The 12,392-nt window shown below is 35.2% G+C and overlaps 2 protein-coding genes across 2 annotated transcripts in view; one reads left to right on the forward strand and one right to left on the reverse strand.

The window, feature by feature from the left end:
• P5cs (Delta[1]-pyrroline-5-carboxylate synthase) overlaps positions 1–12,074 on the reverse strand; it is a 47,961-nt gene extending 35,887 nt beyond the window's left edge. The window contains exons 1-2 of the mRNA XM_071726683.1: positions 11,855–12,074; positions 11,473–11,593 (exon numbers count right to left, since the gene is read on the reverse strand). The gene's annotated coding sequence lies outside the window, so the exon portion shown is untranslated. The remainder of the gene's footprint in view (positions 1–11,472; positions 11,594–11,854) is intronic.
• Positions 2,599–7,417, forward strand: Ir25a (ionotropic receptor 25a). The gene is given in 9 exon segments (XM_071726578.1): positions 2,599–3,103; positions 3,106–3,160; positions 3,163–3,207; positions 3,361–3,386; positions 3,649–3,715; positions 3,718–3,749; positions 3,752–4,040; positions 4,043–4,175; positions 5,266–7,417. Coding segments are annotated over 9 exon segments (1,014 nt in total). The 5' UTR covers positions 2,599–3,028; the 3' UTR covers positions 5,558–7,417.
• Positions 12,075–12,392: the final 318 nt, after the last annotated feature.

A 12,392-nucleotide genomic window follows, 5' to 3' on the forward strand; every position in this document is an offset into this window, starting at 1 on the left:
ATATGCGTGCGCTGGTACCTCATTTTTTATAATAATTGAGATAAATGTTGGCTAGTAAAGTAAATCTACTATTTATGGATAATAAGTGCTCTTTATAACGCGATAAAAATATCAAGTGTGATACTTTTAATGAATCATTTAATTTTGGTTTAAATAACGTTTTTTAATGAATAGAAAGAAAAATGCCGTAACTCGACGATATAATGGCATTCTGGACATAATGGATTCTGTAGAATTGCCCGAACCATGCAAATTATGAAATATCCGAAGCTCCGAGTCGTTGGCCGAGTCTAATATTGAATGCTTAATATTCACGACAGCATCCTTTATCTCATCGTACTAGAAACTTTCAAGTAAAGCGTAAAGCTCACTCTATTGCTGCTCCGCAGGAAAAGTTCAGCGCTAAAACACGCCGGCTTTTCATTTACGCCGATTAGAGCGATTTATGGATCCTCGTGTGCAGTCGTCTCGCGTGCAATATTCTCGTTTCTCCATCACCCTCCTCATCCCGATAATTCCAAATGGTCGACACGATTTACATACCCCCATAATCACCACGCGATTACGTTCTCATGATTATGTATCACCTTGACTCAAGCTTCCAAAGTAAATGGTACACGCGGCAATGTCTTAATTTCAATAAAAAATGTTCAAGAGTTGTTTCTTAGATCATCGCACTCAAAGACGAAACTTTGTAATTAATCGGAAGCAACGTAAAGTGATTCCCGGCAGTAATTGAGGATCCGCACGAGTTTCCTAGTTTTATTAATACACTTAATAAACCAATTTTACTATGTAAATTCGAAGAAGATCGTGCAAAACGATGTAACGAGTTATAAATTCAATCCATATCATAAATAAAATGAATTTAATTGCGAGCACGGCGACGTTACTCGTGTATGTATATTGTTAATATTTGTATTGTAAATCATAATTATACACAGTAAAAGTGTAATTGGAGGCAGTGCTTAATGAAAATTAAATTGATGCGAGATAACTGCAGACAGGAAAAAAGGAGAGAAAGGGAAAATTGCATTATTAATCCATATATACAGTTACTTAAAAAAAGAATTTACGTTAATAACAGATCATTATTTCTCCAATAAACCGGCGGTCGTTCTAAATTGGCGAAAATTGTATCTAATACCTCTGTTTGTCGCGATTCTTTAACGTACACAACTCGGTGGTTTAGTGAAGAATTTAATTTTCTTTTGTTCAGTGAAGATGCAATTTTCTTTTGTAAAGGTTGGATTGTGTGAGACATTGATTGCAAAATATTTGCTATTACTAAACTTCTTCGTAAGGCTTCGCTTACATACGATATTAGTTTGTGCTGAATTGCTGGAATGAAGAACGTACAACATTATACGACATATAGTACATGATATGATGATTAATGCAATTAGCCACGACACCACTCATGCTGCCTTTAACATCTATCAAATCTAATTTTCAACTTATCTGCCTTCATAACGATTCACATACTGTGAGCATGAATTTGCTTTCTTTTGACTTAAAATCTGAATTTCCTTATATTTCCAGTCACCATATTTCTAACATACTACTCGAGCGACGTATTTTACTTTTTAAAAGGCACATATTCGATGTTCGTTTCGAATACAAAATGCGAAAAATTAGAGGAAATTTGAAGATATTGCCTGCATAAAAACGCTGGAAAATATTTAAAAATATTAAAAGAGAGAATTAAGTAGTTAATAATTTTTAGCATTTATTCTAACACAATTAGATCCTCACTCTAATCCAGCAATATACTTAAATTAATTCCTTAAGATGGAATTCTTAAAGAATAAGTAAATTTTTCTGAGCAAATTCCAAATTTGCCGAGTGCACGAAAATTATCGTAAGTCGGATCAGCATGAATTACAATTTCTATGTTGTTCTACGTCTATGTAGAACATCGTGAAGGATGCGATGGAAGAAGCGATGTCTCCTTAACGTGCCGAACGAAATTGCATGTATACGGGGAAACGCACACGTGCGTGCTCGCGTATCCTATTTTCCGCGGAAATACGTAGAAACGATATTCAACCGAGCCGCGCGTGTCTATAGTGTTCTATTATTGTAGAAAAAGTACTTTTGTAAGAAAAAAAGGAAATAATGGAGGAATACAGATAAACATCGACCGCATTATCCCGGAGGCAAAGCTACAGAAATACAAGCAAAGCTCATAGAGATTGCTTTTCGCGGAGATTCACAATCACCCTCGTGAAAGTGAGAGACCTTCTGGCGCGACCGGTCTTCATTTCCTGTACTTTGCACGGTATATTACTTCGCGAGTACGCAATGCTCGGGAAAAAAACAGAAAATAACGGACGTACGTGGCAAGTAACCACAAAAAAAACATGTAGCGTGTAGCACACGCACGTTTAGCTTTCAAAACTTTTGGTTATGAATGCAAACTCATGCTATCTCTATTTGTGTCGTATCATGACGATCGACAAGTTCAAATAATGCAAAGTAAATGCCCCGCATTAATTTCGCGTCGTTTCAAAATTGGTCCGCTTTTGAGGTCCACGCATTCCGTTCCAAATTTATATTTTCGATACTGAATCGAACAGTCATTAATTTAATGTGTATTCACGCGATAATTTATTAAGGTGAGCCCAATAAGCTCGTTGTCGTGAATTTTACCAATAAATCAATATATCCGTATGTATGTGCGTCTCGATTTTATTGAACATTCACCACCGAAGAGGAAATCATTCTAAAACCAGATTTAAAAGAAACCAGCTTTGAAGAAAAATTTCTCGCGGATTATCCTATAATCTAAGCTTTAATTTCCCGATTCTTGGTAATTCTGAGAAATATATATGATATGACATGATATGACACTTAATACGTCGATGTCTGTCCATAAATTAATACGTATCTGATTAGTTAGCTATAAACGGAGCTTTAAAAACGGGGATTAGCCGATGAGATGCAATAACCGGGACGAGTCCTATCAAGTTGCAGAGATCTCACGCGAGGTGTTTCCAACGCAATTAGCGGCTTGAAAGCCCATAAGATGAATGTTACCATGAGGCCGCTGTATCGCGTCGTAATGACCGTTTATGCGCCGTACGTTATGTACAAGAGCAGCAGCAGAGCAATACCTTTTACGTCTACTGCATCGATCTCTTGAACGTGATGGCGCAAATCTCGATTATGACGCACGAGAATTTAGCGACAAGAACTTCGGCCATGGCTGAATAGCACATGAATGAGCAGGTGGACCGATGTGACAAAAGACCTGACGAACGTGGCGGACACTGCGTGGAATCGTAACGTGTGATGTATTCTCGGCGATAATTATGTTGTTTATATTAATCCGACGCATTAAAAAAGTTTCTGTTTCAGTTACACATATTCAGTCGAAGAGATGGGCAAATCTTTTGCCCGAGATCCTTAAATTGCGCTTCAACAAAAGATAGATTTCACACATTTTCCTTACAGACAAATTTTGGCCCTATTTCAGCCCCGTTCTTTAATTAACTATTCATCTCAATTCTATGAATAAATAAAATAATCAATCGTAAATTCTTATTAACGTGATATTGTCACATTAAAAATATTACCGAAGAGTCAAATAACTGCTTAGTATTTTCAAGAACCACGTTCTGAAGATTCCCTTTCCCTCGTGAATAGATAGTGAACTACACCGTATCGTTCTACAAAGATAAGGGTATCATGGTGATCGAAATCCCACGATGGCAGCCGTGTTCCTGTGGTTTCTCACGATCCTCGATCACTATACGTCTGGCTGAATTTCGCCATAGCGTTTCTCTCGTCACGATCCTCGTATACCTTCGAGAATCACTTTGCCCTACGAAAATCCGCGTCCGGGAAATATATGGATGAGCCGAGTCCGCGTTTCGCGAGTTTGAGGGAGTGCTTCTGGTTTTGCCTGACGTCGATCACGCCGCAGAGTTGCGGTTTGATACCCAAGAATCTGTCCAGCAAATTGGCGGTCGCTGTCTGGTGGATCTTCGAATTCGTCGTAGCGGTGTACAATCTTGCTCCGTGTCTGACATTGGAACGGCGCGGCGTATCGGGACGATAAACAATCGCATTGCAGGAGGCAATGTCAAAACGAATATTCTTATCTTGCCGGCCTACCGATATTGCGAGAATATAAAAAATAAGTTTTGTCCAAAGAAATTCTGCCCAAATAGGTGATCCTTTTCTTGATAATTGTGAAATAAAATACGCGAACGATCTTGAAAATACCCTTTAAATTCTTATCATTAATTAACAAAGCTGCGAGTCTCAACGTGTGTACGTGCTGTTTGATGAATTAAAAAGTGACAAGTTTATATAACTTGTCACAGACAGAGCAATCGACAGGCGCAAGAGGAACCTCTATTGTGAGAGATGACAATAGAGGTCACAAACCAAGTCGATATTTCTAGAGATACAGAGAAAATCTCTCGACAAAGAATTACTAGAGTATACTGATAACGAATGACAGTGTCGATTGTAAACTTTCAATACCTACTGCACTATTATTACACGGTCTTTCTTCTCTTTTTTCTTTGATGTCCACGTTACAGAAAAATATGTTACAAAAACTTAGAACAGCTTTTCTTTGTACAAAAAATTAATCAAATATGCTCGTATTTTATGGCATATTTTAGTAATTAGTATTATTGTTTAAAATTGGGAGGTAATAATTAAAATAATGTTAAATTTGGTATATGGTTGATCGGGTTACCTGCGAATTAAATTACCTTGAAATACGATATATGCCTCGTTTTTAACAAATTCGCTTTAACAAATTATAATTAATACATATATAAGCTATATCGTATTTTGGTTCTGATATAATGCAGATAAATTGTCTAAAAGCATTAATGCCGATATTGGCAAATTTAATTAATAATCTCGTAACCAAGAATCACTCTAATTATACATTTCGCAGCAACAAACTAATATTTGAAATTTGGCATAAGCTTCGCTTGATTAATGTAATCTGTGTTAGCTCTTTCGTCGCTAGAGGCGATTATATAGTTAGCCAACGCATTTGCATCTTTCACGTGCGAGAGCGATTAAAACTTCGTGTGGTTTCTAAATATAACAAAATTAACGGAGTAGGGAGGGGGGCATACTCAACGTTTAATTAATATTCTCCGCACATGACCTCTTTATCTCTCGTTTGAATAACGAGGGATAAGTTTGCTTGTCTTACATGTAAAAAGGAGCGAATCGATCACAGTAAAGATGTTTTTAGTTGGGCAGCCTCGGTAATCGTGAGAATGTTTGCAGTCTGTGGAGACAGATGAGTTTGGACGGGAGTACGTCGGATTATGAAAAGGGCAAGCTATAATGAATGGAAATAGTCGAGAAGTACACGAAGATTTATAATGCGATGAAGAAAGCAGGCTTCCTCCCCAATACAGAAAGCTGCGAACAATATGCGAAAAATTGCGAAGCTATGCAGATTACACACTTTGCATTAACGAACTGCGATTTGGGCCAAGACGAGTTTACTATTAAGAAAGGATCGTCATTGACAAGCAAAATTCGAAGCGTACGTATCTCTGACAATAAAATATAAAATAGTACATAATTTTGTATAATACTTGCTTTGTTGAGAGACAACATTCAAATGCAAAGAATTAACGAGCAAACATTTTGTAATATTGCTACTTTTTTACAGGATTTCACAGGAATTATGAGCTTCGAGAAATATCATTCTATTAGAAACTACATATAAAAGAAATGGAACGAAAACCCAGAGAGAGCGCAATATCCGGATGTAATGAAATTGATTGGAGATTCATGTTAGATGATACGGCAGCAGTATTTTTATTCACTACATTGAAACGTGTTTTTAGTGTGTTTTATATTATTCATACATTATACTACCGCAATAAAAAAAGATATAAAGCAAAAAGTGACAATTGCTTATAAAAACGAGAACGGCGAAAATGTCATGGAAAGAAAAACAGAATAGTTATATTCAAATATAGACAACATCAAAGCAAATTTCGCACGCGGAAGGTACCGTTGGCAAATGATTTTTTTTTATTTAACCCATTTCACGAGACATGTTCTCATCGCACTCTCAAAAATTTGAACGTCAAAACGTCGAGGTAAAAATTAATTTCCGGTCTCAAGTCCTCAGATATGTAAAATGTCAAATCAATATCGTAATGTTCGCTTCTTATCTAAGGCAAGGATCTTCAATTTTAATAGCGAAAGTAATAATAATAATAATAATAAAATAATAATAATAATAATAATCGTGCTGTAATAGCACACCCATTCGGTTACTTCGAGTACTGTCGCACGCGATATCTGCGCGTATCTGACGTCTTGAACGTGGCAGATGGAGTTAGATATTATTACAAGGTTTCGAGTTGATTGTGCTTAAATTATACGTTTCGAGATTTGTAATCCCGTTTGCTCGTTAACCACGGCAGTTTGCATGTGTGTCAAGGACGAAGTTTACTTCATATCGCGCGATCAAGAGACACGGTAGTGTCTCGCGCCAAGTATACGCGGAGCGAGGCCGACCGTGACTCTTTTACGCGACGCGACGGGTTGCGAGTACTCGAGATGTTGAGATCTCGATAACGAGTGAACGGATCAAGTTCTAAGTAGGCTTGATCGATAGCTTAGGGTCGAATTAGGGGGGGGGTTACTCTTATAATATTTCCGTTATGTGCCCTACGAGCGGAGATATTACGATGCAAAGTCTGAAATGGTAAATTTTAATTAAGATACGTCGTCGTCGTCCTACGGTTGCTTTTTTCCTCGATAGATGGCATTTGAGAACATGTCGAGCGTTCCCCCGGGGCCCCTCCATGACAGTGTTGCTACACTGAAAAGAGACAGCATATATACGCGTACTCGCGTATACGTGTGCGCTCGCCGCTCAGTGCGTTCGCGCGGACAGCGCGCTAGAAATCATATTGAAAGACGATTAGAAGCCGAAAGAATCGTACGTTGGTGTATGCATATTCGAGACAGTTTTGTCCGCAAGATCTATAAAATATTAGCTTCCCTTAAAAATAAATCAGAAGCGTGTTTGACTCTTGCCGAAGAATGCTCTACAATTGACGATAAAATACGTGCATTATGTGGCATATCGCGACATACAGCTTCGTCTGAAAATTATTTTATCGACACATATCGTAACATTACTTCGTCACAACCTTTGGTAATGAACGTAAAAGGTCAAACTATGAATGTATTACCTTTGCAGCAGGCACAAGCAAAAAAATCATGGGAATGTAATACCTTGTGTACAATTGATGATCCGTTTTTAATCGATCGTTATGAAAAATTCCTTCAAACGATAAGTACATGTACTTTAAACAAAATACCACAATTGTTAGAAAAGATTCATACATGTACGATAAAAAATTCAAATAAAAAGGGTCACACACATGCTTGTTACATTGATACGAAACTTTGCAAAGCGATGTTTCTTTGTGTTCAAATATTATCACCTCATTTTCCAAAGGTGAGACATATTAAACGTTTCATTTATCAAATAACAAGTTTCTATCGGAAAATGTTAAATCTGCAGAAGGCTTTAACTTCCGCTGATTTAGACACATTAAATGAAATTATAACTTTGGAACAAGAAAAAGCAAATATGTACAAACATCAGCAGAGTTGTACTATTTTGAGTGATGACGATATCATTTCTCGCTATAGCAACGCATTTAAGGCTTTTACCAAACGCTGCATGGACACACCTCGATATGTTTGTGCATCATGTGAGAGACTTTGTTATAAGAAAAGTGTCTCTGAAATTAATAAGCTTAAAACGCAATTAGATATTCCAATTTGGAGAGATTTAATGGCGCATTTAAAAAAACATAACATTACCCCACAATACATATGTCGTTATTGTGCAGGAAAATTCCGTAAAGGATTAATGCCTGCGTATTGCGTTTTAAATAATCGATTTGTACGTGATACACCCGAAGAAATATCATCTCTTAACACGTTTGAAAAAATTTTTATACAAAGAGCTAAAGCTTTTCAAACTGTTGTTAAAATGGGAACTGTTATTAACAAAAAACTGCCTCATAGAAATATGGTACAAAAAGTAAAAGGTAGAACGTTTCATTTACCATTACCTTTACAAGAGACATGGAATAAATTATGTTCCGATAGAGCATCAAGTTACTTGTACTAGTCGGTGCAAATCATGTGGTAATACAAAAGTTATTATTACTGATAACAATATAGTTGTCCCAATTTCTATTAAAAATTTGAAGAAAAAATGTGATCTTAATGATTTATTAAAGACTACATTTTCACATTGGTGTCAATCACATGACAAATCATGCGAACATTGTGCAGGAAATGATATAATGTTTAAAAATGAATTAACGTTGACAAAAGAAATGGTTATTATTCATTTAATTTTGTTTTCATTACAAGATAATAAAGTAATAAAAATACCACAGAAATTTAATTTAAATGGCATATCAACAGCTAAAGTATCAATAGCTAAACAGCAATATAAAGTAATGAATGCTATATTTCATGATGGTTCATGTATTGAGAATGGCGATTATACAAGTATGTGTAGAGAAGGGACATCTTGGACTAAAATTGATGAGAAACAAAAAATGATTACGAAAGAAGAACGATGGCCTACAGGTGCTAGAAATATTTATATATTATTTTTACAAAAAGTTGATAATAAAAATTAAGCAACTATTATCAAATATAGATACACATTTTACATAAAAACAATGTCCAGCAATGTATTTTCATGATTAGCAGTGATATTCTAAACCAAATTCAATTGTATTTTATTACATATTTTTTATGTGGCATCAACATGTCTCTCATTTATTAATTTACATATCAATGATTATATTTTAATTATAAAAGACGATGAGAGTGGTAGTGAAATTTTTTCACTTTATTAGCATTAATCACGTTAGAATGCGATTGTCTTATATCGCAAAATATATACAGGGTATAAAACTAAAGGTGTTACAAACTATTATTTCTAAAACTAAGCAAATTATGAAATTTTTGTTTCCTTAGAAATAATAGCCTGTAACACCTTTAGCTTTACAATCTGTACATACTGTTTGTAAGATATACTCTTTATAAGACTAGATATTATATAGACGCGCGCGCTATTTAACTTTAATATTTCACTGTTACTATTACACTATTAACCACACAACTGTCAAAATATGCCATGACAGCCGGTCCTGAAGTAAGCACAAGAGAACTAATCCGCATTGCGGAAAAGCGACAATAATATTTCGATAGATTCGAGTATGGATGACATGCCCTTTTTAGAAGAGGATGCGTAACACTACAAAATGCATGATATCAGTACAAAATTACCTTTTTCAAAAAAGGTAAAAAAAGGGCGCCAAGTACACGCGTGGTTGTTACCTCGGAAAAAAACCAAATGGTAGTATCATTAATTTTATCTCACAAAATTGTCTCACAAAAATTGTCTCACAAAATTGTCTGACAAAAATTGTCACACAAAATTGTCTCACAAAAATTGTCTCACAAAAATTGTCTCACAGAATTGTCTCACAAAAATTGTCTCACAAAATTATTAAATTACAAAATTGTTACTTTATTCAATCCAAGTGATATCTATCTTAACAAAATTATTAAAAACAGAAGTCGTTTTTGTTCGACTCAACTGGCCTAATAATTAATATATTTAAACTCACAACGTTTCGAAAAATTATCTCACAAAATTGTCTAACAAAAATTGTCTCACAAAATTGTCTCACAAAAATTGTCTCACAAAATTATTAAAATACAAAATTGTTACTTTATTCAATCCAAGTGATATCTATCTCGAAAAAAACTAAATAACAAGTGGTATCTATTTAAAAAAAAAATATGTGAAATTTTTTAATACTGCGCCAATTACAAAGAGAGAATATATATATATATATATATATACCTTAACAAAATTATTATTATATCACGAAATTGCGTTACCAAACTCAATCCAAGTGATATATATATTTCAAAAAAATATATGAAATCTTTAAATTACGCCAACTACAAAGAGAATATTATATTGCTTTGAAAAATAATTGTAGTGCAACTACTCTTAAAAAATAAAACAAAATTGTGTTACCTAACTCAACCCAAGTGGTATGTATCTTTGTATTCCTAAGGATCTTTCTATCAACCCAAGTGGTAGTAGTTTTAATTCTCCTTGATAAAATTATAATATTACAAAGAATCGTTTAATCATTTTAATCACAAAGAATTAAAGAGGTAACATTATAAAATAAAAATATTTAATTAAAATAAAATAAATAAATTTTTCTTGTAAAAAACTTGGCGCTGCTTTTTTAAAGTCTATCCAGACAAATTTGCATCGCGCATAAACATAAGCGTAAGAAATTGATTGGTTCAGATATATGTGCAAAAGGAAATAGACCAATCCATCTCTTTATGCATATGCTTATGCACCTATGCAAGTTTGTCTGGATTAACCTTAAAAAAGCAGCGCCAAGTTTTTTACAAGAAAAATTTATTTATTTTATTTTAATTAAATATTTTTATTTTATAATGTTACCTCTTTAATTCTTTGTGATTAAAATGATTAAACGATTCTTTGTAATATTATAATTTTATCAAGGAGAATTAAAACTACTACCACTTGGGTTGATAGAAAGATCCTTAGGAATACAAAGATACATACCACTTGGGTTGAGTTAGGTAACACAATTTTGTTTTATTTTTTAAGAGTAGTTGCACTACAATTATTTTTCAAAGCAATATAATATTCTCTTTGTAGTTGGCGTAATTTAAAGATTTCATATATTTTTTTGAAATATATATATCACTTGGATTGAGTTTGGTAACGCAATTTCGTGATATAATAATAATTTTGTTAAGGTATATATATATATATATATATTCTCTCTTTGTAATTGGCGCAGTATTAAAAAATTTCACATATTTTTTTTTTAAATAGATACCACTTGTTATTTAGTTTTTTTCGAGATAGATATCACTTGGATTGAATAAAGTAACAATTTTGTATTTTAATAATTTTGTGAGACAATTTTTGTGAGACAATTTTGTGAGACAATTTTTGTTAGACAATTTTGTGAGATAATTTTTCGAAACGTTGTGAGTTTAAATATATTAATTATTAGGCCAGTTGAGTCGAACAAAAACGACTTCTGTTTTTAATAATTTTGTTAAGATAGATATCACTTGGATTGAATAAAGTAACAATTTTGTAATTTAATAATTTTGTGAGACAATTTTTGTGAGACAATTCTGTGAGACAATTTTTGTGAGACAATTTTTGTGAGACAATTTTGTGTGACAATTTTTGTCAGACAATTTTGTGAGACAATTTTTGTGAGACAATTTTGTGAGATAAAATTAATGATACTACCATTTGGTTTTTTTCCGAGGTAACAACCACGCGTGTACTTGGCGCCCTTTTTTTACCTTTTTTGAAAAAGGTAATTTTGTACTGATTATATTTACCGCATGTTGTTCCGCCGGCGCCTGATGCCTCTTCCAGGCCTCCACCTCCTCTCAGGCTGCTCGGGATGTCACTCGTGTTCCCTCGATGCGAAGATGATGCTCCTTCCCGCGCGGATATTTTCTGTAACATAAAAATAATCGAATCGATTAAATACGTGTCACGCGCATCGAACATCTTATTCGTTATTCAGATTAATATTATATTTTAAATTACTTCTTCGAAAAAGGTTTCTACGTTAGAATCAACTTGAATCAAATTTTTCAAAATATTTTTTTTTACTAATTTAAATTCCGAAACACGGTTTAATGTAGCAACTGAATAAGCACAAACGAAAAGAGAGATTCTATAATATCTTTAGAAAAAATAAAAAGTAACATTTACCAGAAGTGTTGGTACGCCGATGCCCGATGCCTATCCTAGGCCTCCTCCTCCTCTCAGGCTGCTCGGGATGTCAGCTTCGCAGGATTCCCTCGCTGATCCGATGTCATCTTCTGCGTCGTTATTTTCTGAAACATTTAAATGAACGATTCGATTAAGTAACTTTGTAAGCGTAAGCGTTGACGCGCGACGGACCGTATAGGCGAGCGAAGCGTATAAACGTCCCGCGGCGCGGCGGGGGGACACGCGACGGACCGTATGAGCGAGCGAACGGTATAAATGTCCCGCGGCGCGGCGGGGGGACACGCGACGGACCGTATGAGCGAGCGAACGGTATAAATGTCCCGCGGCGCGGCGGGGGGACACGCGACGGACCGTATGAGCGAGCGAACGGTATAAATGTCCCGCGGCGCGGCGGGGGGACACGCGACGGACCGTATGAGCGAGCGAACGGTATAAATGTCCCGCGGCGCGGCGGGGGGACACGCGACGGACCGTATGAGCGAGCGAACGGTATAAATGTCCCGCGGCGCGGCGGGGG

The sequence above is a fragment of the Temnothorax nylanderi genome, unplaced genomic scaffold, assembly GCF_030848795.1.
Source record: "Temnothorax nylanderi isolate EJ_2023f unplaced genomic scaffold, tnyl_v1.0 TNYL_tig0010_pilon, whole genome shotgun sequence".
In the NCBI taxonomy this organism is placed as follows: domain Eukaryota; kingdom Metazoa; phylum Arthropoda; class Insecta; order Hymenoptera; family Formicidae; genus Temnothorax; species Temnothorax nylanderi.